General features: G+C 45.8%; 1 protein-coding gene across 15 annotated transcripts in view; it reads right to left on the reverse strand.

Moving 5' to 3' along the window:
* Positions 1-380: 380 nt before the first annotated feature.
* The window catches only part of HMOX2 (heme oxygenase 2), a 31,623-nt gene continuing 6,790 nt past the window's right edge, over positions 381-25,213 (reverse strand). For 2 of the 15 annotated variants that reach the window (XM_072751442.1, XM_026003024.2), the window contains exons 2-6: positions 5,034-5,160; positions 3,338-3,455; positions 2,473-2,964; positions 1,194-1,320; positions 381-1,102 (exon numbers count right to left, since the gene is read on the reverse strand). In XM_072751442.1, the coding sequence (XP_072607543.1) occupies positions 975-1,102; positions 1,194-1,320; positions 2,473-2,964; positions 3,338-3,455; positions 5,034-5,119 (951 nt within the window). In that variant the 5' untranslated portion in view covers positions 5,120-5,160 and the 3' untranslated portion in view covers positions 381-974. Of the gene's footprint in view, positions 1,103-1,193; positions 1,321-2,472; positions 2,965-3,337; positions 3,456-5,033; positions 5,161-9,204; positions 9,371-11,381; positions 11,494-11,764; positions 11,819-11,970; positions 12,096-12,285; positions 12,377-16,131; positions 16,554-25,213 lie in introns of those variants that run through there. The other 13 variants (XM_072751430.1, XM_072751441.1, XM_072751438.1 and 10 more) reach the window with 13 other exon arrangements.

Genomic DNA, 25,213 nt, shown 5'->3' on the forward strand with positions numbered 1-25,213 from the left:
CTGTGAAAATGGGTAGGCCGGGTCAGCAGTAGGAAGACAAAGTTTTCCCTGCCATTTAACCGTTTTCTGAATAAAACTTTTGCAGATCCTCAGTATATTAAACAAGAAACAGCTTCCTATCAATAAAAATATTTAAGTTTGCATTTGTATTTTAGACCCTGAATTGTTGCATAATACAAGTATATGCACTTTTAAAAATCCTTAAACAAATTTCAAAAAGTAGGGAACCTTCAAAGTACTTCTGAGAATCACATCAAATTTGTGTGATGAGGTGGTTTTGCTCTGGGTGGAGTGCTGCAAGGTGACCAGGGGTGTCGGGAGCATGAAGAGCAGGAATAGCTGAGGAGGAAAATGTTCTCGCCAGAAAAGAGGGAGGCAGCTGTCTGAGTCCACTTTATTGAGTGCTGTAGCATTTACACAGGTCAAGGGAGACAGGAAATGGGCCATGGCTAAATAGACCCCCTCTCCAGGGTTTCTGCTTGAGAGGGATGAGGACTGTTTGGTTCAGGACGGTGCAAGCCACCCCCTTCTCCTCCCCCAGGAGAGGCTTCCTCCCTCCCACAGAGCTACAGCAGCCTGGGCTTGCCGGCTTCACTATGCCCATCAGAGGAATGGTTCCCACCTAAATGCCAACACAGGAGAAGAGTGAGGGAAGGAGCCTCAGGGTGAGCAGTGTGGATGCCCCAGGAGCAGAGCTGGTCCCAGAGGCCCAGGCTGGCCTGCTGAGTTGCACTGGCTGCTCCTGGAGCCAAGGCCTCATGGCTGCAGGAATGGTGGGTCTGCAGCCAGCTCAGCATCAAGCCCACAGAGGACGCTACAGGCAGAGGCTTTAGCGTCTGGCTTTTATTGGTTGTTTACTCAAACCTAGCATTTAAAAAAAAAGTCACCTGAGGTGGTAGTTCAGTCCCCGGTGGAGGCAGGGGCAGGCCAGTGGTCACTTGGGAAGAAGGTGCCAACGTGGTATGATGGGTCCTTCACATGTAGTACCAAGCCAGGAGGCTGGCAACCAGGGCCACACCAGCGGCCAGAATGAACTGCAGGCTGGGCTGACTCAGCACAGCCAGGGCTGTTCGGAAGGGGCAGCTGCTGCCCTCCAGGGCACCTGTGTGGTGGCACCAACAGGGGACATGGCATCAGTGGGGAACATGGACACACCCACCCTGGGATGAGACTTTGGGACAGGCAAGACCTACCTCTGTCTGGTTTAGCAGCATAGTAGGGGCATTTACGCACGTCTCCCTTCCCATCGTGCGCCAGAACTCCATCCTCCAGGATCTCTCTGGCCAACAAGGAGCCAGCCTGGTCCAGTTCATTGAATATCTGCAGGAGCAGGGGATGAACAGCCATCACTGGACTGCATACACTCTGCTCTCAGAAATCTCTCTCCTCCCCTGAGCAGAGGGAGCTAGAACCAGCAAGACTTGCACAGGAGAGCAAACCAGTACATCAGCAGCCCTAGTGAGCAGCAGGCACCACCACAGCGACCTCACGCTTCTCCCTGGCACAGCTCTTGAAGTGGGACCACACCTGTGCTGCAGCATCTCACCACTGCTGACTCTGGTGGCTCCACCCTGGGCACTGACCAGACAACACAGCCCACAGCTGGAACTCCCAGGGAGAAACAATGAGAACAGAACAAAAGCGCTGTCCCACGACAGGCTGTGAGCGCTGGCACTTTCCCATTGTCAGTGGCTAGGTATTTTTTTTTAATTTTTTTTTTATTTTTTTATTTTATTTTATTTATGATAGTCATACAGAGAGAGAGAGAGAGAGAGAGGCAGAGACACAGGCAGAGGGAGAAGCAGGCTCCATGCACCGGGAGCCCGATGTGGGATTCGATCCTGGGTCTCCAGGATCGTGCCCTGGGCCAAAGGCAGGCACCAAACTGCTGCGCCACCCAGGGATCCCAGTGGCTAGGTATTTTTACTGAATGACAGGAACATGAGACAACTGAGGCCCCAGCAGGCTTGCTGATGTCAGACTAATCTGACAGGCCTGCAACTGGGGCTGGAGCCTCACTCCCCATCCTGGCCACTCTCCTGGTGCTGAGGGCTGGCCTGGGCCCCGGGACGGAATCAGCCTCCCCAGACTTGGCCGCATCTAACAGTCATTTGTAAACAGAGTTCTCCTCACTCTCCTTAGTTCTGTGAACTTATCAAGTGAGACTTTTCATAGCAACCCTTGCTAAAAAAGGAGGAAATCCACTCAAGACAATCCTGTGGTGAGAGAGGAGGAGACAGCTTTATTCTCTCCGAACCCTCAGTGCTAGGACCTCACCCTCCCCAAAGTAAGCACACAGGGCACCTGTCAAACAGCGGAGCCATCACTGGGCTCATGCCCTCTGGCCGATTTGGTCCTGTACTTTCTGGCAGCCCACAGCTCATCTGGCCTAATGCACGGAAACCTGTTTGGGCAGCTCTGGATTGGCTCTTACCATCAGAGGCCCCCCTCCAGCCCGAGCCCCAGCAGTACCTGCATGTTGTACTCAAAGGCCTTGTTGGCCTCCTCCACAATCCTTTCCTTGGTCTTCAGGTTCAAGTCCAAGGCATTCATCCTGGCCCGGTACAACTGTTTGAACTGTTGTGCATTGTCCACGTTCTCAAACAGGTAGAACTGGGTCCCTTCTCCCGTGCTAGGGAGTTTCAGGGCCCGCTGGGCCACCTTCTTCAGCACCTGGCCCCCTGAGAGGTCCCCCATGTAGCGGGTATAGGCATGGGCTACCAGCAGCTCTGGCTCATTCTGCCCCACGTAGTGGATCCGCTCCACATACTTTTGGGCAGCCTTAGAGCACTGCACCTTCTCCTCCCAGTCCTCACCGAAGAAATACTCCATGTCCTTGGTCAGTGCCTCCTTCCGGTGTAGTTCCGTGGGAAAGTACAAGGGGGCAAAGGCTGGGTGGTCTTTGTTGCGTTCCATTTCCTCCTCGAGGGCGGAGTATGTGAAGTAAAGTGCAGTTGTGGCCAGCTGTTGAGGGTAAGGGGAGACCATGGCAAAGGGCTGCAGGCCTTGCCCAGCGAGCATGTCTCATGAGCCCACTGATCCCACCACCCCGATCCCCAGAAGCCCATGTTTATACAAGGAATCATTTCACACCCAGGAAACTTCATGTTCCTTAAAGAAATGACATGGTGAATTCTTTGGAACGTGGATACTTCTGCTTCCTGCATATCACTGCGATGCTATTCTATTTAAGCCACATGAAACCGCAGTCTGCTATCAATGGAGTGGCGAGCAGGTGAGAAAAGGCCCAGCTGCCACCTCACAGCAGCTCCAAGGGGATACTCCTCATGGGACCAAGGCCCCCAACGTGACCCCATCCAGGACCAAGGGCACCCACCTTAAACAGCTCCTTCCTGATGTTGCCTTTCAGGAAGTCCTTGACAAACTGGGTGTTTTCTGCCCGGTCATGTGCTTCCTTGGTCCCTTCCTTCAGGAGCTCGGAGAGGTCAGCCATCCTGTGGAGATGGGTGTGTGAGTGCATGTGTGTTAGCCCTGCTCGGTCTCAGGGTGGCCCCCGCTGAGCTGGAGGCAGAAGCTACTTAAAACTCCACTGCAGGGCAGCCCTGGTGGCTCAGCGGTTTAGCGCAGCCTGCAGCCCGGGGTGTGATCCTGGAGACCCTGGATCGAGTCCCACGTCGGGCTCCCTGCGTGAAGCCTGCTTCTCCCTCTGCCTGTGTCTCTGCCTCTCTCTCTCTCCTCTCTGTGTATACTCATGAATAAATAAATAAAATCTTAAAAAAAAAAAAAAAAAAAACTCCACTGCAGCACTAACACAGTCTGGCTGGGGAGCAGGCAAATGTGAATGGGCCCCAAGGATGTGGGCGCCATGTGGGATGATGGGCCTGTTCCTGAACAGTCCGTGTCTCTGTGAACCCCCCCCAAAATGAACAATGCTTGGTCTCTGTGGCCACCGTGTGCCTGAGGAAACACACACTTCTGATCCCACCAATATTTGCTGGCTTCTCCAGGGAGCAGCCAGTCTTTGCGAACGTGTTTCACAGAATCGTGCTGTGACGGACTGTGGATGTCCCTCCCTTGCCGCCTTCCTCCCACCCTGACCCATAGCCTGTGCAGGTCTCCATGTCACTGGGCCCAGGTGTAGGATCAGAATGAGAGGGGCCAAGGCAGTGGGAACCAGGACCTAGGTTTGTACCACTTAAAATGACACAGATGGTGTATGCTGACAGGTGCCACAGACCATATGTGACAAGGCAAAGGCCGCATGACCCAAAAGATGAGCAACTCATGTGGTCCACACAATCCATCCACTAGAATGACAAAACCTTGGTCCCTCACGGCCCACCCTTTGCTAGCTTTTCTAAGAGATTAGTTCCTACCACCTACATGCTAAGAATCATTTATTATTAGCAATTATTTCAAGACATAAACAGGGGGGATCCCGGGGTGGCGCAGCGGTTTGGCGCCTGCCTTTGGCCCAGGGCACGATCCTGGAGACCCGGGATCGAATCCCACGTCGGGCTCCCGATGCATGGAGCCTGCTTCTCCCTCTGCCTGTGTCTCTGCCTCTCTCTCTCTCTCTCTCTCTGTGACTATCATAAATAAATAAAAAAAAATTAAAAAAAAAAAAAGACATAAACAGCACTTTGTCAGTGACAGCGCTACAATGAGAAGAAGAACAATGGGAAAGAGGCTCTGGTCACTCAAGGCTTAGCAAGAACTGTCCCTATCCAGTAGGAAAAACCCTGGAGTCAGAGCTACTCCTACATTCTAAGTGGTGGAAAACACTGGAAAAGGTGCCAGGTTTGTCTGATGACCCTTTTTCAGCACAGATAACAAAACACCTAGGGTTTCAGAAAGAAAAAAGGATCTGAACTACCAATTCCATTCTTCAGCACTCCCTAGGGAAGCAGGGGGTAACTGCTCAGAAGCCCAGGGTGGTGTGTGGTATATATCTCTGCAATTCCAGTCAGGGGTGTCTGTGCGTGGTGGGATGACCCTGACCACACCCTGGTGTCTGAGGCCCACAGAACTCAACACAGCCCACAGAACTCAACACAGCCCCCAGCCCTCACCTGGTGTGGTTTTCTTTATCTGAGGCCCCAGAGCTCCTTTTCTCTGACTCATCCACCGCCTCTGAGGTCTCCAGTTCCGCTGACATTGCTGCTGAGTGTGATTCTTGCTGTGCTCACTCTTCTGGTCCTGAGGAGACACAAGGAGCTGGTGACATGGCACCCATGGCAGTCCGTTCCCCCAAACACTTGCTGGAACTGCTTTCCTCTGAGCCAATAGAACAGAGGAGTCACTCAAGTGCCTTAGAAATGTTTTCTTTAAAAATCAAGCTCTGCCATTACGGGGACCATTATTTGAATATGGACAAAATTTGAATATGGACAGTGGATTAGGTAACAGCACTGTACTAATATTGAACTTGCTGGTTTTTATAAATTGTACTGATTATATAAATGTCTTTGTTTTAGGAAACATATCCTGAAGTTCTCAAAAGTAAAGGGGCACACTGCAAGTTACTGTATAACAGTTCAGAAAAGTGTGTGTGTGTGTGTGTGTGTGTGTGTGTGTGTGTGTGTGTACATATTAGGGGGAGGGAGCAAGGAGATACGCAAGTAAAAGCAAATGAGGCAAAATGCTGGTGGTGAATTTGGATAAAAGGTACATAAGAGTTCTTTGAACCATTCTTACAATGTTTCTATATGTGTGAATAACCACATAGATAAAGCTTAAAAACAAAAAAGCAGCAGCAGGCACAGCAGCTCTGAGTGGGACACTGGCCCATCCCAGCTGTCGTCACTGTTCTCACCAGCAGGGCGGCTTTGTGTGCAGAGCAGGGAGCAGGGCACTAAATGGGAGCAGTAAACCACGCCGTTCCCAGCAGCTCCACAGACCAGCTGTATCAGGTACATGGAGTCACCAAGCAAGTGGAGACCAGCCCCAGCCTACTCCTGACTCTGCCAGGCTGAAGGAAATCATACAAGCTGGTGCACCAGTTCTCGCTGCTGCTGCTACCAGGGCGGAGCCTTTGTCAGCCAGGAAAATAGGGTCCAATACAAGCTAACCCCCCACCCTTGGAGGCCTCTACTCTGGCAGTGCACAGCAGCAGCTCATCTGGGGAACTTTCCAGATGAAGAGCAGCACAGGTATACCAGCTATAATAACCTATAAAACCAGAGCTACCAAATTAAGCCAAGGAAAGAAGAGGCCTTCATTTCTTACCTCAACCAGTGTCTATTTATTGAGCATTTTCTACATGTTCCACCAAGAAAAATAGGTGTCAAGAAGGACAAAAAAGTACAAGTAATGGTCCTTCAAAGGTATAAAGAAGAAAAGAAAAACCAACTTCTATCTCACCCCACAGATGTATCATTGCTAATGTTAGTATATATCCTGAGTTTTCTCTAGGCATGTAATTATATCTTTTTTATCTTTTTGGATATTGTAAGACATAGTTGGGCAGCACCGATGGCTGGAATCTAAAAAGAACAGATTTGGGATCCCTGGGTAGCTCAGCGGTTTAGTGCCTGCCTTCGGCCCAGGGCCTGGATCCTGGAGTCCTGGGGTCAAATCCCACATTGGGCTTCCTGCATGGGGCCTGCTTCTCCCTCTGCTTCTCTCTCTGTCTCTCATGAATAAATAAAATTTTTAAAAATCTTTAAAAAAATAAAGAGAAAAAATTTAAGTCATAGAAACAGGAGGGGTGGCTGGGTGGCTCATTCAGTTAAGCGACTGCCTTCTGCTCAGGTCATGATCCCGGAGTCCTGGAATTAAGCCCCACATCTCTGCTCAGCAGGAAGCCTGCTTCTCCTCCCTCTGCTTATACTCACTCTGTCAAATAAATTAAAATAAGAAAGGGAGAGAAGAGGAGAGGGGAGGGGAGGGGAGGGGAGGGGAGGGGAGGGGAGGGGAGAGGAGAGGAGAGGAGAGGAGAGGAGAGGAGAGGAGAGGAGAGGAGAGGAGAGGAGAGGAGAGGAGAGGAGAGGAGAGGAGAGGAGAGGAGGAGAGAAAGAGAAAGAAGAAGAGAAAGAAGAAGAGAAAGAAGACAAGACGAGACGAGAAGGAGAGATTGGTTGCCAGGGGCTAGAGGTGGGGATAATAGGAAGAGGTTAGTAAAAGGGTACAAATTTTCAGTTATAAGATGAGTAAGGCCTGAGGATTTAATCAACAGCACGGTGACTAGAGTTAATAATACTTTATCGTGTAATTGAAATTTTCTGAGAAGTGTAGCTTTTAAGCATTATCACCAAAGAATATGTGTGATGATGCATTTTTTTATTCAATTATGGAAATCCATGGGACACCTGGGTGGCCCAGTGGCTGAGTGTCTGCCTTGGCTCAGGGCGTGATCCTGGATTCCCGGGATCGAGTCCCACATCAGGCTCCTTGCATGGAGCCTGCTCTCCTCCCTCTGCCTGTGTCTCTGCCTCTCTTTCTGTGTCTCTTATGAATAAATAAAATCTTTTTAAAACAATTATGGAGATCCATGATTATAGATCATCACACTGTATACTTTAAATACATTGTAATTTTACTTGTGAATTATACCTCAATGAAATTGGGGGAGAAAAAGCCCCAAAATATATAGAAAATGGGACCTTCTATTAAATCCAAATCAGATATACTCTCATCTCAAAAATGCTGATGAACTAACTGTATGGTCCATTAATGTTAAGTCCAGAATGCAAAGTTAGGTGGTCATCACGTGGAGAGAAGAGTATTCAAAGAGGTCTCCTGGAGGGACACCTGGGTGGCTCAGTGGTTGAGCATCTACCTTCGGTTCAGGGCATGATCCCAGGATTCTGGGATTGGATAGAGTCCCACAGTCCCTGTGGGGGAGCCTGTTTCTCCCTTTCTCTCTGTGTCTCTCATGAAATAAACAAATAAAATCTTAAAAAAAAAAAAAAAAAAGAGGTCTCCTGGAGAAGGGATGGCTTACCCAGGACCCTCAATGACAGACATCATTTGGGGTGGAGGAGGAGAAGGACCCTCAAGATCAAGGAACAATGTGAACAAAGTAAAATAGGACAGACCAGAGAGATACCATAAAACTGCCCAGCTACATATCCCTGTGTTCTTTTACTGAGGGGCCAAGGTAGACTTTGTTGGCTGCAGAATAAGCCCCACACCAGCTTGTCTGTGCTGACCTTTTACAGATCTTTACGAAAGAACATATCTGAGCTCTATGTCCTTGGGATCCTGAGAGTCAAGATTTATAACAGGACATTCAGCAGTCAGGCTGCTGAGAGAAGAGGGTGCTGGATGGGCACTCTGGGCCACCCAGTGGAGGGAAGGGGGCAGAGTAAAAGGTCCCAGAATCGCTAGACAGGTGGCAGGTGCATGTGGCCATGCCAAAGACCTAGCCCAGCTCCCATGCTGCTTGCAGCTGAAACTAAAAGTGGGCAAAGGATAAATGCAATCTGGTTGATAAATGCAAATAGTAACTTAGGTAAACCTCCTGCACCTAGTTATCATGCTGCACAATAGTGATTATACCTATGATTAAATCTGATTATTGTTTCATTTGGTAATAACAGCACAGTCTGTGAGGGTGTGGTCTTGCCGGAGCAACAGGGCCTTTTGCAACTCTCAAAAATACAGGGATCCCTGGGTGGCACAGTGGTTTGGCGCCTGCCTTTGGCCCAGGGCGCAATCCTGGAGACCTGGGATCGAATCCCCCGTCGGGCTCCCGGTGCATGGAGTCTGCTTCTCCCTCTGCCTGTGTGTCTCTGCCTCTCTCTCTTTCTGTGTGTGACTATCATAAATAAATTTAAAAAATTTAAAAAATATTTTAAAAAAATACAAAAGGGGGAGGGGTGTCTGTGCTGGGTAATTCATTCAGTGAAGCATCTGACTCTTGGATTAGGCTCAGGTCATGATCTCAGGGTCCTGCAATAGAGCCCTCATTGGGCTCTGTGCTCAGCCTGGTGTCTGTTTAGGTTTTTCTCTTCCTCTGCCCCCTCCTCCCGCTCACTCATGCTCTCTAAATCAATCTTTTTAATTTTTTTTTTAAATACCAATGTGGGAAGGCCAGCTTCCACAGATGTCCACTCATCAAGACTTTATTTGTGTCAATCTCCCTTCAGGTACACCTTCCCCCTCACCTGGGAGGAGGCCCAACTCTGGCCCCAGAGGCAGGGCCACAGCTGTCTGTATCAGTGGTGGAGCTCCAGACCCCAGAAAATAACAAGTTCTCAACAAACATTTGCTGAATAAAAAAATCCAAAGGAAGGGCACCTGGCTGGCTCAGTCAGAAGAATGTGCAACTCCTGATCTCAGGATCATAAGTCGAGCCCCAAGTTGGGTGTAGAGATTACTTACATAAATAAAAACTTAAAAAAGAAATCCAAGGAAAGGAGGCAGGCAGGCAGTGGTCTCATGCATACTGCCAACAACAAGGCACCTGTGGACAACAAAAAGTAATCTGCTGTTGACTACTTCAATAGTTCTCTAAACTCAAAACACGATTTAACAATTTTGTTTTGAAAGAAAGATACTAGCCTACTCCACTCAGAGGCAAGAATCCTGAGTCCTTAATATGAACTAAAAGCACCATCTGCAGAGATGGGCATACTAGAGAAGGCTCCATTAGTACAGTCAACCCACACAAGCATGGCCCAGGGAAGGAAGGTTGTGTCCATCCCTGGGGCCTGGTCACTGTTCTTCAAGGAAGTGGCTGTGTGGTGCAACATGAAGAAGCTACCTTATAATGTCAGAAACAAAGTCTTCTTCATTCTCTGAAAAGCTATGTGTCCAAACTTGGTCTGACTGGCCTCTACACTCGAATCCTTTTCTCTTTGCAGGAACCACTAGAATTCCTAGAAAATCAGGGACCAAATCATAAATGTAGAACCTTTCTAGACTTCAACTCCTCATTATAAACAAGAAGCTGTCTCACTCCCCCTGGAGTCTGCTTAGGTTTTCTTCTCCCCCTTTCGTTGTTGAAAAACAAACAAACAAAAAGGATTCCACTCTGGGAAATACACTTCAAAAAGTATTACTGGTAATCGGTACCAAAACGGTTAAGTAGCCATACTACTTAAAAAAAAAAAGAAAAAATTAAAGAAATTAAAATTAAATTAAAAAATTAAAGAAAAAAGTCACACAGCCTAACAATACAGGGTAGGACTGCTCGAACAGAGTAAACAACAGAATCATGGCACAGCTGGGACAAGTTGATAGTTGATAGGCTACATCCACTATGGAAAAGTCTACATAGAGTTATTTTACATAAAGGACTCAAAATGCTGACTACAAGCATGTGCAAAATTATGTAAGTCAAACTGGCACCTGGGTGCCTCAGTTGGTTAAGTATCTGGCTCTTGATTTCAGCTGAGGTCACAATCTTAGGGTCATGAGACTGAATCCCACATGCAGGGCTCTGTGGTCAGCAAGCAGTCTGCTTAAGGAATCTCTCTCCCCCTCTCCCTCTGCCCCTCCTCTGGCTTGCACTCGTGTGCACGCTTTCTCTAAAATAAATAAATAAATCTTAAAGTATGTAAGTAAAAAAGAAAAAAAAAAGTACCTAAGTATAATGATGATAACAGGAAGGCAGTTTGGCAAAATATAAACAATTGTTTGACTTTTTAGCTAATTGGCTCCTTCTTTTATATATAGTGGCCCAATTCTCTTGACAAGGAGGAAGACAGGGGAAAAGAGAGAGGAAGAGAGATGGAGACAGAGTGGAAGTAGACCAAGCAAACAAGATAAGTTAAGAGCCTGCAGTGCACTAACTAGTCCACAGGGAGTCACTTGGGCCTTTACTTTGCTCTTACAAATTTCAGAAAGGTCCATATGCCCTTTGTTCTAATTCCAGAAAACTGTAACCCTCTGTTTATAAAATCTACCTCCATAACTCTGGTACTAGCTATTCATCTGATACAGGCTTTTAGTCTCACTCCAGATCTAATAGAAGTAGAAAAAATGTCCCATCACCAACGTTCCTTCCAGCAAACGAAGTTCCTTCCTATGGACCTGCCCAGCAGATCCAGAACACTCATTTCAAAGCCTTTGTTCCTGATAAATTGCAGGCTCAAGGCACTAGGGCTCCTGAAAGAAGAGACATATTCAAAGATATTAAATCCTCTTCCATGGACCCTCATGTCCTATAAACCTCAGAAAATCAGTGCAATGCTGCCAGACAGGACTACATTATCACTCATTCCCCATTTGGTGATTTAAAAAGGCACAGGGGTGTCTGGGTGGCTCAGTCAGTTAAGTGTCTGACTCTTGTATTTCGGCTCAGGTCATGATCTCTGAGTTCAAGCCCTATGTCAGGCATCCCACTCAGCAGGAGTTGGCTTGAAATTTTCTCTTTCCCTCTCCTTTTGCCTCTCCCTGCACTTGTGCTCTCCTTCTCTCTCTTTAAATAAATCTTAAGGGCAGCCTGGGTGGCTCAGCGGTTTAGCTCTTGCCTTTGGCCCAGGGCGTGATCCTGGAGTCCTGGGATCGAGTCCCACGTCGGGCTCCCTGCATGGAGCCTGCTTCTCCCTCTGCCTGTGTCTCTGCCTCTTTCTCTCTGGATCTCTCATGAATAAATAAAAAAAAATATTTTAAAAAATAAATAAATCTTAAGAAATAAGACAAAAAAGCACAATAAAGACAATCCATAATAATTCTGGAATGGAATGGAATGGAATGGAATGGAATAATAATTCCATTTTGATTCTTCTTTGCCCTGAGAAACTACTGAAGAAGGGAGGAGGTTGCAGAGGTCAGCCAGCACTAGAGAGCAAGGTGGGGGAAGGGGTTAGAAAATGCAAGGCAAACCTCCCTGGAATTAGAACAATTCTCTCACCTGACACTGGAATTGACGTGACCAGCTACCAGCTATAGATGCCCACAACATGAGCTGGTGTTGTTATCCCAATGCGCAGAGGAGGAAACAGCCAAAGGAAAGGTAGTAAGTGGTTGCTCGGACTCCTGTACTGGGTTGGCCATAGCTCCCACCCCTCCCTGCTAAATAGCTTCTGGTTGGGCACAAGGAGTCCCTGGCCTGCTTACCAGAAGGCTGTTCCTAGCTCAGAGTTTACTGCTGTATAGAACTGGCATCACATTAACAAGAGGCGATTATTCTTTGGCTTTCACAAGTGTTGTCATCATGTTTCCCCAGTTAAATCAGAAGCTTCCTACAAAGACAGATCATCAAGACTCCCTCAGACTCAGTTTCTCAGAGTCCAGTGCCATATTCCAAATCACATACAAGCCAGCACCCTGGGCAGTCTCCAACTTGAGTTGTAACTGCTGTAGATGCACAGACGGAATGCCTGAGAAAGCTAGCTAAATGGGGGTGGACAAGAAAATATTAGTTTAATTTACCAGGGGTACCCAGTTGGCTTGGTTGGAAGAATATGTGACTCCGTCTTGGTTGGGGTTGTGAGTTTAAGCCCTATGCTCGGTGTAGAGATTACTAAAAAAAAAAAAAAAAAAAAAGTAATTAAATACCAAATAAAATAATAAACATTTTAATTGGGAAATTTTTAAAAAATTTGGTATTATGCCTCTAACTGGTATATAATCTGGTTTTGTCTTTCTTCAGATATCCCTCCCTTCCTTCTTCCCTTCTCTCTTATGGTTTGGATTTTCTAACTAATGACTTGTTTGTACTTCCCATGCCTCTAAGCTGGCCAAGGCCCTTCTCATCCCATAGGGCCCAGTTAGGCTGGCTTCTGCATTTACCCAGCTGTGTTTTCTCTGCTACCCTGGTCTCTGGGTCCAGAAGGCCCAGGGTCTCCCTGCAATCCCTGACCCCCTCTGACTCCTCCAAACAGGCCTAGTTTTCCATCAACTTCCCCTGCCTCCCCACCCCGGGAGACTGCTCCTCACCCGATTAGCTGTGATGGCAGGCAGTCCATGGGGCTCTATTACTTTTTATAGCCAGCACTAGAAGGAATGAAGACTCCAGTTTCTTTTGTCTGAAGGTCTACTTCTGGTCATTGGTGCAGCTTCCTTCCCACGGCCCAGGGGTGTGTACCTACGTGTTCCACTCTTTGGGTTCAATAACTGTATACATCTTTGTCTATGATCTCACCTCGCCCACTTTTATTGCAACATTCAAGAGGGTCACAGTTCAAAAATAATGTATTACCTCTCACAGAAACTATGGGCATCATGTGCCCCACAAATGTTTTTAGATAAACACAAAATACAAGAATCCCAGACTCTCTCTATCCTGGATTATAGCATCTATTCCTTCTCCATATGCCCTAAAGGCCTTTCATGTTTAAGTGAGAAAATATCTTTTTCCGTTTACCAATACCATAATCAGGCCAAGTCAATTCTTAGTGTTGCCACACAGTCCTATCAGGCCTCAGCAGATATAAATAAGTGGGTTGTTTACCTAAAAATTATTTTCTGAATACATGTCTACCTAAAAATAAATTCTAACAACCTAGTTATAAACCCTATATATGATCTGGGAACAAAGAACCCTAGAGCTACTATAGAGGGAAGAAACTGGGAGCAGGAAGGTACAGATCTTGAGCCTCCAAATCTCTCTCTACATATTTCACCTGTAGGAATGAGTATCTGCCCAGCGTTCCATTCCACAACACTAGGAGGATCAAATAAGATAACGATTGTGAAAACACTTAAAAAATGTTATATTCTACAAACGCTACAAAAGGAATTGAGAATGAACCCAGTTCATTCAACTAGCTAGTTTACTAGCTAGTCTGCCCCCAAAAGATACCCCAGGTGAGCTTTTCAAACCTTACTAGGACACCAGGAAACTCTCAACAGGAGGAAGAAGCCCTGTTTCCGGATGTGGTGTGGAGAAGAATTTGTTCTCCTTGGCACTGTTTACAATCCAGCATTGACAAGGGCAAACCCCACACCAAGGGCCAGTTTTGTGTGCCATTCAGTGAATCAATGTGCAGAAGAAGTGCCATTTGTCTTAAGTAAACAGTCACTTGACTGGCCCTGCTCGGCTCCCAGACCTCAGGGAGGCTGGAAGGTAGAGGGGGGCAGGGGAGTGACACTTATGGACCTGTCAGTTTACTGGGACCAATTCTGGGCTCCTGCTAACTGTTGATTATTGCTATAGACTCACCTCACCTTTGGGAATGGAAAGGCAGCTGGGCCTTACACAAAGAGTATGGTCTTTAGAACTGTAAAGATTTGGATCTGGACTCCCAGTGCTGAGTAGCTACATCGCTGTAGATAAGTCATAACTCCCTAAAGGCTGAATCTCCTCATCCATAAATAGGGTAACTCCCTTTGACCCACATTTTTAAATATGCTCTAAGGACTAAATGAGCTAATGTGCATATAAGTGTTTCATGAAATGTAAGGCTGCCTCAAATGTTGATGATCTCTTACTGAGGAAGTTGTTGGAAGAAAATGTGCAGCTGAGTGATTATGAAACCCTGAGGAAGACGACAAAATCCAGTGAATCCACAGATAATTATGAGCAGGTCATACCTGAGGACTTCTGAGTTGGCCCTAATCCTCTGGCAGTGCCAGGAAATGGGAATACCTGTTCTTTCCAAGAAGAGACATGTGACCACTGCAGCTAGAAAATCCTCACTGCAGATGCTAGATGATCCTGGCTGAGCCAGATGCTGGGAGTAGTGGGTGGGGTTGAATCAGCCCTAACCCAACAAGGCACCTGATGAGAGAGGCCTCCCAAAACTCTGATGAAACCACATTATCTAGGTCAACAGCTTCTGAATTTATACAAGAAATGGCCTGAGGTCTCCTCTGAACTCTGCTACTACCACTCCTCAGGAAATCTTACACACAAATTTCATCCTTTTCATTTTAATAACTGGATGAATTCAATCCCATAGTTCATTGACTGGATAACTATTAACCTCTTGATAAAGAGCAAGTTTCAGACAAGGAATCCTGGAAAAGTAGAGACACCAGGGACACAAAACTATTGCATCAGATTTACTAAGCACACATTTGCACATCTGGACAATAAGCAACCAGAAAGCAAAACAACCACTAACTAGTCCAAAGGCACTAGCTGCTTAGTAACCTCAAAAACGGACCACTCAGGAAGTCCAAGACTTCTCTGGTGGCCTTTCTTTTTTACTGGGGCTGGGGGTGTGCTCATCTCTAGCATGTTCAAATACAAATGAGCAAGCATTCAGAGTAGACATTGAGGATGAAACCTGAAAAGATCTGAGTAGGGACGCCTGGGTGGCTCAGTGGTTGAGCACCTGCTTTCAGCTCAGGCCATAATCCCAGGATCCCTGTATTGAGTTCCAGATCAGGCTACCTGCGGGGAGCCTGCTTCTCCCTCTGCCTGTGTCTCTGCCTCTCTCTGTGTCTCTCATAAATAAATAAAATTTAAAAAAAATTTTTTTAAAAAAGAGCTTGGGGGATCCCTGGGTGGCGCAGCGGTTTGGCGCCTGCCTTTGGCCCAGGGCGCGATCCTGGAGACCCGGGATCGAATCCCACGTCGGGCTCCCGGTGCATGGAGCCTGCTTCTCCCTCTGCCTGTGTCTCTGCCTCTCTCTCTATCTCTCTGTGACTATCATAAATAAATAAAAAAATTAAAAAAAAAAATAAATAAAAAAAAATAAAAAATAAAAAAGAGCTTGGAGTAGGGGCCAGGAGCCTCCTGTTGGTGCTGCCGAAGAGAAGACCTGGTAAAGGGACTTCCTACTATGAACAATAAAGACTCCTGTTCCCTGAATGTCACTCCACCTCATATGAGAGGACCATGTCTTAGGGCTGAGAAGATGAAGACTCTTTCCCATGAGAAGTACCCGGGGCCAGGGCTGAAGCCCTGACTGAATTCTAAAACGGGTAGGACCACATTTTATAAGAATACCTCTGCCTGTGTCTCTGCCTCTTTCTCTCTCTGTGTCTCTCATGAATAAATAAAATCTTAAAAAACAACAACGTGTACTGTTTAAAAAAATAAATAAATAAAATAAAGCCTAGGGGCAGCCAGGGTGGCTCAGCAGTTTAGCACCTCCTTCAGCCCAGGGGGTGATCCTGGAGATCCAGGATCGAGTCCCACGTCGGGTTCCCTACATGGAGCCTGCTTCTCCCTCTCCCTGTGCCTCTGCCTCTCTCTGTGTTTCTCATGAATAAATAAAATATTTAAAAATAAATAAAATAAATAAATAAATAAAGCAAGCCAGCCAGCCAGCCTAAACATCAGACATCCCACAAGGGCTGGTTTTAACAGAAGAATTGCTGACTCACCAAGGGTCATCCCTAGGTACCATCAAGTAAAAATTATTCCAACTTTGGAACAATCTTGAAAACATGTGTCCTGTGGCTTCAGTACAGTCATCATTATCCCTTTCACTCAGGTGCAACAGTTGTCACATGTGGCTTCAGTATCTCTCATAGATGATGACTTTGAACAGCATTTGGGGGGTGGAGGGAGAGTGGCTGGCTGATTAGGATGCTCCTGCTGAATTTTCACTTTGGAAAATGGAGTGCTATTGGCTCCCAGGTGCTTTCCTCTCTACAAAGAGACTCAAGAGCCTCAGCAGCACCTCTGCAAGAACAGAAGGTCCTCAAGTTCACCGTGGGAGTGTGGTACAGAGGAAGAGCGCCAGACTGAAGTCTACAGACCTGGGCACACCAGGCTAAGTCACTTTCAAGCAGGGTCCCATTGACTGTGAAGAAATGAAGATTGATAGATTTAAGTAATATGGCCAAGGTCACTTAGAAAGTTAAAAATGGAGCTGGGGGGCAGCCCAGGTGTCTCAGTGGTTTAGTGCCTGCCTTCGGCCCAGGGAGTGATCCTGGAGTCCGGGGATCCCACGTTAGGCTCCCTGCATGGAGCCTGCTTCTCCCTCTGCCTGTGTCTCTGCCTCTCTCTCTCTGTGTGTCTCTCATGAATAAATAAATAAAAATTTTTTTAAAAAATGGAGCTGGGATCAAACCTGAGTCCTTCCTGAATTCAAGCTCATTCCTCCTATCCCAGTTAACAGGCATGTGAAATTAGTATGATGACACCACAGTCTACTAGCAAAACAGAAAATGAGGCTATACTACAATGCATTTACTTGTGCAGTGAAAGGGTTTTCTAAACCACTGAGTGCTATTTGTTTTGTTGTTGTTGTTTTGTATGAAAAGTTACCTCAGTCCTATGATTTCTGAGAAGTAAACGCTCAGGCTCCCATTTGAAACTTCAGAAGCTGCTGCTGCCCATCTCACAACACTCACCTTCGCTTGCTCAGATTACAGATTACACGGCAACCAGAGAAGATTGTCCCCTGGTGAGCCCTGCTTTTGTTGACTAGCAGGGCAAACCAAGACTGGAGACAGCTGGTCCCAGAGGGGAGGATGGCATCTCCACCACTCGGTGCATGAAGGGAAGCAGCCAGACCTGCCAGGCTTTGGTGAACAATGAAGCCAGAGACTTGCAGCATCCCTACACCAATGAGAGGTCACAATAGGATCTGCACATCTCTATGGCACCTAGTGTCATAGTAACTAGAGAGAACTAGAAGATCTGGTTTCGAATCTAAAAGTATGTTCTCCATGTGCTGAATGTTTAAAATCTATTCTGTCCTGGGGCACCAGGGTGGCTCAGTCAGGCATATAACTCTTAGTTTCAGCTCATGGGTCATGGGATTGAGCCCCACATCAGGCTCTACCCTCAGGGGTGGGGGGTGGGGGGTGGGGGGTGGGGAATCTGCTTGGAGATTCTTTCCCTCTGCCCCTCCCCACCTCTCTCTCATAAATAAATCTTTTTAAAAATATATATTCAGGGACGCCTGGGTAGCTCAGCAGTTGAGCGTCTGCCTTTGGCCCAGGGCATGATCCCAGAGTGCCAGGATCAAGTCCCACATTAGGCTTCCTGCATGGAGCCCTCTTCTCCCTCTGCCTATGCCTCTTTTGTCTCTGCCCACCCCCCTTGTGTGTCTCTCATGAATAAATAAAATCTTAAAATATATATATATATTTTTTTCAGTCCCATCTTTGTCTACTAAAAATAGGTTTACTTGGGAACAGTAGTGCAATGGATAGGAAGTATGTCAACATAAACTTCATGTAAGATTAGGAACTCCACAGGCCAAGGTATTGGTCAATCCAATGAGGCTCCTATATCTCACTTTGGACCTGTAAGGGATCTTAACACATTCCCACAGGCCTACAGTTAGGTATTATTCCCAGGCCTTTTCACAATGAAAATGGGGGAAGGGGTGGGTGGGAGGAGTGGGAGCAAGGAAACAAGCCCAGACTCAGAATTGTTAACTCCAAGAGGCTGGCTCCATCCTACAAAATCAGCAAGGACATGCAACAGCAGCTACTGGGACTTGCTCAGACTAAGGAGTCTAGCTTTCCCAGAGGGCCCTGCCTCCACTGGTAGAGGGGTCAGGGGCACAGAGCAGTCAGCCTGCTGCTGCCCACTCTGGCTCCTTATGCTAGTGGAAGGGCAACAACAGCTCCTTGGAATGCAGCTGTTTTCCTCCCTCAGTATACCTGGCCTGATTTGTACATTAATGCCTAAGTCCCACAGAAGTAGCCAGGTAGGGCAGCCCGGGTGGCTCAGCGGTTTAGCGCCACCTTCAGGCCAGGGTGTGATCCTGGAGACCCGGGATCGAGTCCCACATCGGGCTCCCTGCATGGAGCCTGCTTCTCCCTCTGCCTGTGTCTCTACCTCTCTCTCTCTCTCTCTCTCTCTGTGTGTGTGTGTGTGTGTGTGTGTGTCTCATGAATAAATAAAAAATTAAAAAAAAAAAGAAGTAGCCAGGGACCGGAGTATAAAGAAAATATACAATAAAGAAAATATACCGTAAGCAATGTGAAATTACCAGCAGTTGGTTCTAACAGCAGCACTCTCCTTTTGTCTAAAAAGTCTCTCATTAAGAGCCCTGATTTACAGGGATCATCTTTAAAAGACAAAACATTCATGAACACTACCATAACAAATTACTTCAAACACCCCTCAAAACCACTCTTAAAAGGCAGAAAGATCAAAGTGATACAGTGATTACTGAGCAAAATGCCCTCGAACTCGAACTCTTTCTAGATATTTCAGCTCTTCAAGGAAGCCTTCTAGCATGGAGGGAAGAGGTAACAGATTGCCACACCCTACTCGACCTGATCTGTGAAATTTTTACAACCAATGTGGTTTACTTTCCTCACCAGTATGAAATTCCCAGAATACAAATTCCCCATACATCATGGCAGTACCTCCATGTCTATATAAATGCCATATGTGCCTATTAATCCTTTAATTTTTATTCAAGTATAGTTGATGTACAATATTATTCGTTTCAGGTATACAGGGATTTGACATTTACATACATTGCAAAATGATCTGAGTTAAGTCTAGTTACCACCAGTCACCACACAAACTTATTGCAACGTTACTAACTATAATCCCTAAGCTGTACTTTTCTTTCACACTGTTCATCACACCTTTATTATATATCCTTTACAGAGATTTCTCGGAAAAAAATGAATTTCCACCAAAAAACACGGGGATCCCTGGGTGGCGCAGCGGTTTGGCGCCTTCCTTTGGCCCAGGGCGCGATCCTGGAGACCCGGGATCGAATCCCACATCAGGCTCCCGGTGCACGGAGCCTGCTTCTCCCTCTGCCTGTGTCTCTGCCTCTCTCTCTCTCTTTCTGTGACTATCATAAATAAATAAAAAATTAAAAAAAAACAAACAAACAGAAGGGGCTGTTACTAGATGGGGCAACGTGGCATTGTCCACAGATGACAATGAAAGGGGTCACAGTACTTTCCTGGGAATAGGACTGATCTGTATTATTTGGAGGCAAAACCTTTAAAGCTTAAAGCTCAGTACGGAAGCCAGGCAGAGGTAAAGCCCCTGACAGTACTGACTTTATGGAATGGAACAAAAAAAACCTGGAAGAAATCTAATGATTGTTTATCAGTCTGGTGTGTGACCGACAAACAGACTAAGACTCAAGAGAACTAACTTCTATTACCAGGCCTGCACTGGCTATCTGTATTATAGGACTTTCCAGGAACTCCAATATCTTCATTTTATAAAACCAGAGATGGGCACCTGGGTGGCTCAGTCGGTTAAGCGTCTGCCTTTGGCTCTGCTCATAGTCCTAGGGTCCTTGGAAAGAGCCCTGCATTGGGCTACCTACTCAACTGGGAATCTGCTTCTCTCTCTTTGCCTCCCCTCCCCCAATTGTGCTCTCTCTCAAATAAATAAATAAAATTTAAAAATAAAATGGGAGGCATTTCTCAGTAAGCTGCAGGGAGAATGGTATTTAACGTGAGGCAGAACAAGAAAAGCTGCGGGCTCCCCCCAACCTGTTTTAGGCCAGAGCAGCTTCCAATTCCTTGCTACTCTTTCTTCAAAAATGGGGTTGTGCTACTTTCTAAAAATAAGGTATAGAAAACAATGAGCTTGGGATCCCTGGGTGGCACAGCGGTTTAGCGCCTGCCTTTGGCCCAGGGCGCGATCCTGGAGACCCGGGATCGAATCCCACGTCGGGCTCCTGGTGCATGGAGCCTGCTTCTCCCTCTGCCTGTGTCTCTGCCTTTCTCTCTCTCTCTCTGTGACTATCATAAATTAAAAAAATAAATAAATAAATAAATAAATAAAAAAGAAAACAATGAGCTTGATGATCCTGGAGCCCTGATATTACATTAAGAGTTACCTAAGCAAACCTTTTATGATCTATTATAGTACCTATATTCCATTACAGTATTTATTTATATTCCAGATTACTGCTCATTTATCTTTCTCTCCTGCTGCCCAACACAGGACACCCAATCAGGGTTTGCTGAGTCAATGAATGATTTTCAGAATTTGAGGTATTCTCAAAATCAAGGTATTCTCAAACAGCAGATGACAAAGAAGACAGTTAAAAATGAATCCCAGAGTGGTACTGGCTGGCTCAGTCAGTAGAGCATGTGACTCTTGATCTCAGGGTTGTGAGTTCAAGCTTCATGTTGGGGGTGAAGACTACTTAAAAAAAAAAAAAAAAAAAAAAAAAAGAATCCGAGAAATAAAAATGGCTGGCTAGTGAGTAAGCATTTTTACTGCAGAAATTTCTACTGATAAGGGTGAGGAATGAGACTGGCCATGTTGGAGGACCAAGTATGTGAGGCTTTGTGCTCAAATAACAGTTTCATCTTTGAAGGAGAAATGCTACATTACATTGTTTTTTTTTTTAATTTTTTAAATTTATTTATGATAGTCACAGAGAGAGAGAGAGAGAGGCAGAGACACAGGCAGAGGGAGAAGCAGGCTCCATGCACCGGGAGCCTGATGTGGGATTCGATCCCGGGTCTCCAGGATCGCGCCCCGGGCCAAAGGCAGGCGCCAAACCGCTGCGCCACCCAGGGATCCCCATTACATTGGTTTTAAACTGGCTTTCTTACATGCCACAGATAGAGCTACTGAGAACACATCTTTTAGATTTTGTTTTAAGCACTGTGAAAGCCTGACTGGGAGCAGAACGCTGCCTTACGGCATCCCCCCACCTTTTCTTTTTAAAGAACTGGATTGGTTCTGAAAAAAAAAAAAAAAGAAAAAAAGAACTGGACTGGCAAAATTTTAAGTCAATGTAACAAATGCTTGCCAGCACTCTTTTACCCCAGGCAAGCACAAACCACCTGACACTTCCTGATGTCTATCTCTGTAAAAACCCTTTATTCCTCTAGTTGGCTTTGGAGAGAAGGGATACACAGCAGCATTCTCATGTTTGCTACTCTAGGGAAGGGGTCAACCCAAAGAAAGAACAGCTATAGAGCCTAACAAGCCTACATCCTGTCTCTAAGAACATTTTGGAGGAAATACACCAAGGAATAAGGTTATCATTACTGCCAGGGGAAAAAGCAAAATACTACAGTGATCACAACTTACTAAAGGAAAACAAACCAACAACAGTTGGCCACTGTAAAACTAAATAACTTCCTCTTCCATGAGGCAGCCCCCACAGACTACATGAATTAAAGATATATGAAGGGGGTGCCTATAATTCCCAAGAATTCCGAAGAACTGGACAAATATTACTGTCTCTATTAATCATTATCAAGAAGAAATTCAAATAGCCCAGAACATCTACTGTTACCTAAGGACATGATTAAGCAATAATGAACTAATAACTTTGTGGGAAAAGAAGGTAGACAAAAAGAGGGTAAATATTCAACAGCTAAGAAAGGCAGGGGACCATGTGCTCCAGGGCTGAGAGGCATCTCAATCTTTTCTTTTTTTAAAAGACTTAATTTTTATTTATTTGAGAGAGAAAGAGAGTATGCACATGTATACAAGTGGGGGCGGGGGGGATCCCAAGCAAACTGCACTGAGCCCAGAGCCCCATGCAGGGCTCGATCCCATGATCCTGAGATCATGACCCAAGCTGAAATTAAGTCTGACACTCAACCAACTGAGCCACCCAGGAGCCCCTCAACCCTTTTTCTAAACCAAACCCTACACAAAAGGCCAATACATAAAGGAAATACAGTGAATAGAGTCTCCACAGTTGGAATGGTGGCAGGGTGCTCAGTCAGTAGAGCATATGACTCTTGAGTTCAAGACCCATGGTGGGTGTAGAGCTTACTTAATTTAAAAATAAATAAATAAAAGATAAAACCAGGCCAAGTATTCAGGAGCTCAGCTCCTCTAGCATCCTTAGGAACTCTGAGCTCAGCCTAGTTTGCTGGCTGTGGTCTAGGGAAGCTAGGTCATTTGCTTTGAAACAGATGGCTTCCATTTCCTGCTACATGTGCTAAGTGACAGTGACTCTAGGACATTATCTTACTTAGGTTTGTGTGTCCAAGCAACAAAAAGAAGCTGGTCCTGGATTAGCCACTGTTCCTGGACCTGCCCAGGGCTTTCTCGCTGCTGCACCAGAGCTCCCTTTACTGTTTCACACCTTGTTTCCAATAGTCCAGTAGCTTCCTGAAAACATCCTGACCTTCCAAAAAGCCTGTGGTTTCTGTGTCTTCAATTCATCCCATCCCTAATACTCTTAGCTCTAACTCTGTATTTACTACCCTTGATTTTAAGATTTCTGAGGACAGGCTTGGAACCTCAACCACACTAGTTAAGGGAGGGTGCTTTAGCTGCCCTGTTTCTAGGAACCAGATTAGATCATGACTTTTCTGGGAATGCAATGTCCTCTGCAATGAGCACTCACGTATGTCCCATGACAGTATTTGGTAAAAGGCTATTTGTTTACAAAGGAATTCTATGGTTTGTCTCTAAACTTCCACCGAAGTACTTCCTCAGCTGAAGACAGAAATTCAGAGACATACACTTCTGAAGATGGGCAGGAAGGGTATTTGCCAGAATAATCATTAACTTTTTTTTGGTTGCAAATCCCTTTGAGAATCAGATGACAGCTTTAGACTTTCCCTCCAGGACAATTACAAATGATGCCAATGACATTCCAGAGCAACCGGAGGCCCCTAAAATTTGCCCATGGATCCAGAGTTCAAGTTAAGAATCCCTATTCTAGCATTCTCTTTATGAGAGACATTCTCATTATAATATGTTTTCAAGTGAGACTCTGAGTACTCATTAAAGAGAAGTCTCCCATTTCTTTGGTTGCCTTCTTTTCTCTTCTTTTACCTAACCCCAATGGGTTCAGTTCAAGTTCTTCAGTCTTTTCTCTCACCTCTTCAACTTCCCTCATCTCCCAAAACACTGGAACAACAATCATAAACCATATAAAGCAATTTTACTCTTTCAGGTTTCCCCAAGGTGATAGCCAACTCCATGTGAACAAGGACTGTGCTGGGTTTGTTGTTTTGCAAACCCCCTCAGTGGCAATACTTCGCACACCACAGAGGAAATACATACTGCCCAATAGGCAGACATCACTGCTTCTTTGTCCTTCTATCTTTAGGCATTTGCATTTGAACTTTAACTTTAAAACTGGACATATGCCCTAGGAAAGCCAAATGCAAAAGCAAGAAAGAATAACCTACAGCAGCTTGTCATCCCACTTTTCTTGTCTTGGGTCCTCTAGAACGACTTTGTAAACACAAACATGACACTGAATACATACACTTGGAAATTTTGCTGAAGTTGTCAAAAAAAAAAAAAAGTATGGTACAAGAACGGAGTGTTTTAAAAGTTATCTTCTATCTATCTAACCACAGAAGGCTCAGTGGTTGAGTGTGTGCCTTTGGCTCAGTTCGTAATCCCAGGAGTCCCACATCAGGCTCTCCACAGGGAGTCTGCTTCTCCCTCTGCCTATGTCTCTGCCTCTTTGTGTTTCTCATGAATAAATAAATAAATAAAATCTTTAAAAAAAAAAAAAGGGTATTTTCTAGGTGGTGCCTGGTTGGGTCACTCAGTGGAGCATGCAACCGCTGATCTCGGGGTTATGAGTTTGAACCTCACACTAGGTGTAGAGATTACTTAAAAAAAAAAAATCTAAAAAAAGCTTTTCTAATTAGCAGGGTAACTGCTATTACTAAACAAAGAGAAGGCCTGACTCTCCCCTTGCCTTCCTATAGAAGGCCAAGGGAGTGAACGTCAACACTTCACTACATCTGCCTTTAAATACTACCTAGACTCTCCCAATCCAGTTTTGCTCATCAATTCCCTTTACCTGCCTGCCCTCCTCCAGAATGGCCTGGAGATAATCCAGGTGACAACAGTTCCTCTGTAGCAGTGTGAAATGGTCTTGCCAGAGAGAAGAGCAGATCCAGTAACTAAGGAAGAGGATGGCTACACTTGGGCACGTGACATACCATATAGCATTATCAACAAGCATTAATAATGCTCATGGGGGGATCCCTAGGTGGCGCAGCGGTTTAGCGCCTGCCTTTGGCCCAGGGCGCGATCCTGGAGACCCGGGATTGAATCCCACGTTGGGCTCCCGGTGCATGGAGCCTGCTTCTCCCTCTGCCTGTGTCTCTGCCCCCCCCCCCCCCTCTGTGTGTGTGTGTGTGACTATCATAAATAAATAAAAAATTAAAAAAAAAAATAATGCTCATGGGCTCTATGACTACAAAGAGGCCTAAGACCTTGTTTTGGACTTAAGCGCCTCTCAAGACAGTGAGAAATTTAAAAAATAATAATAATAAACAACACAAGAATGTACCACAGTATAAAGACTAATTGTGTAGAGTATCCTGGGTGGCTCAGCGGTTTAGCGACGCCTTCGGCCTGGGGCATGATCCTGGAGACCCAGGATTAAGTCCCGCATCGGGCTCCCTGCATGGAGCCTGCTTCTCCCTCTGCCTGTGTCTCTGCCTCTCTCTCACTCTCTCTGTGTCTTTCATGAATAAATAAATAAAATATTTTAAAAAAAGATTAATTGTGTAGTACAGGCAACAGTGCTAAATACTGAGCCTTCTGTTCCCCATTTTCCAGGAC

Source organism: Vulpes vulpes, chromosome 3 (genome assembly GCF_048418805.1).
Source record: "Vulpes vulpes isolate BD-2025 chromosome 3, VulVul3, whole genome shotgun sequence".
NCBI classification, from domain to species: domain Eukaryota; kingdom Metazoa; phylum Chordata; class Mammalia; order Carnivora; family Canidae; genus Vulpes; species Vulpes vulpes.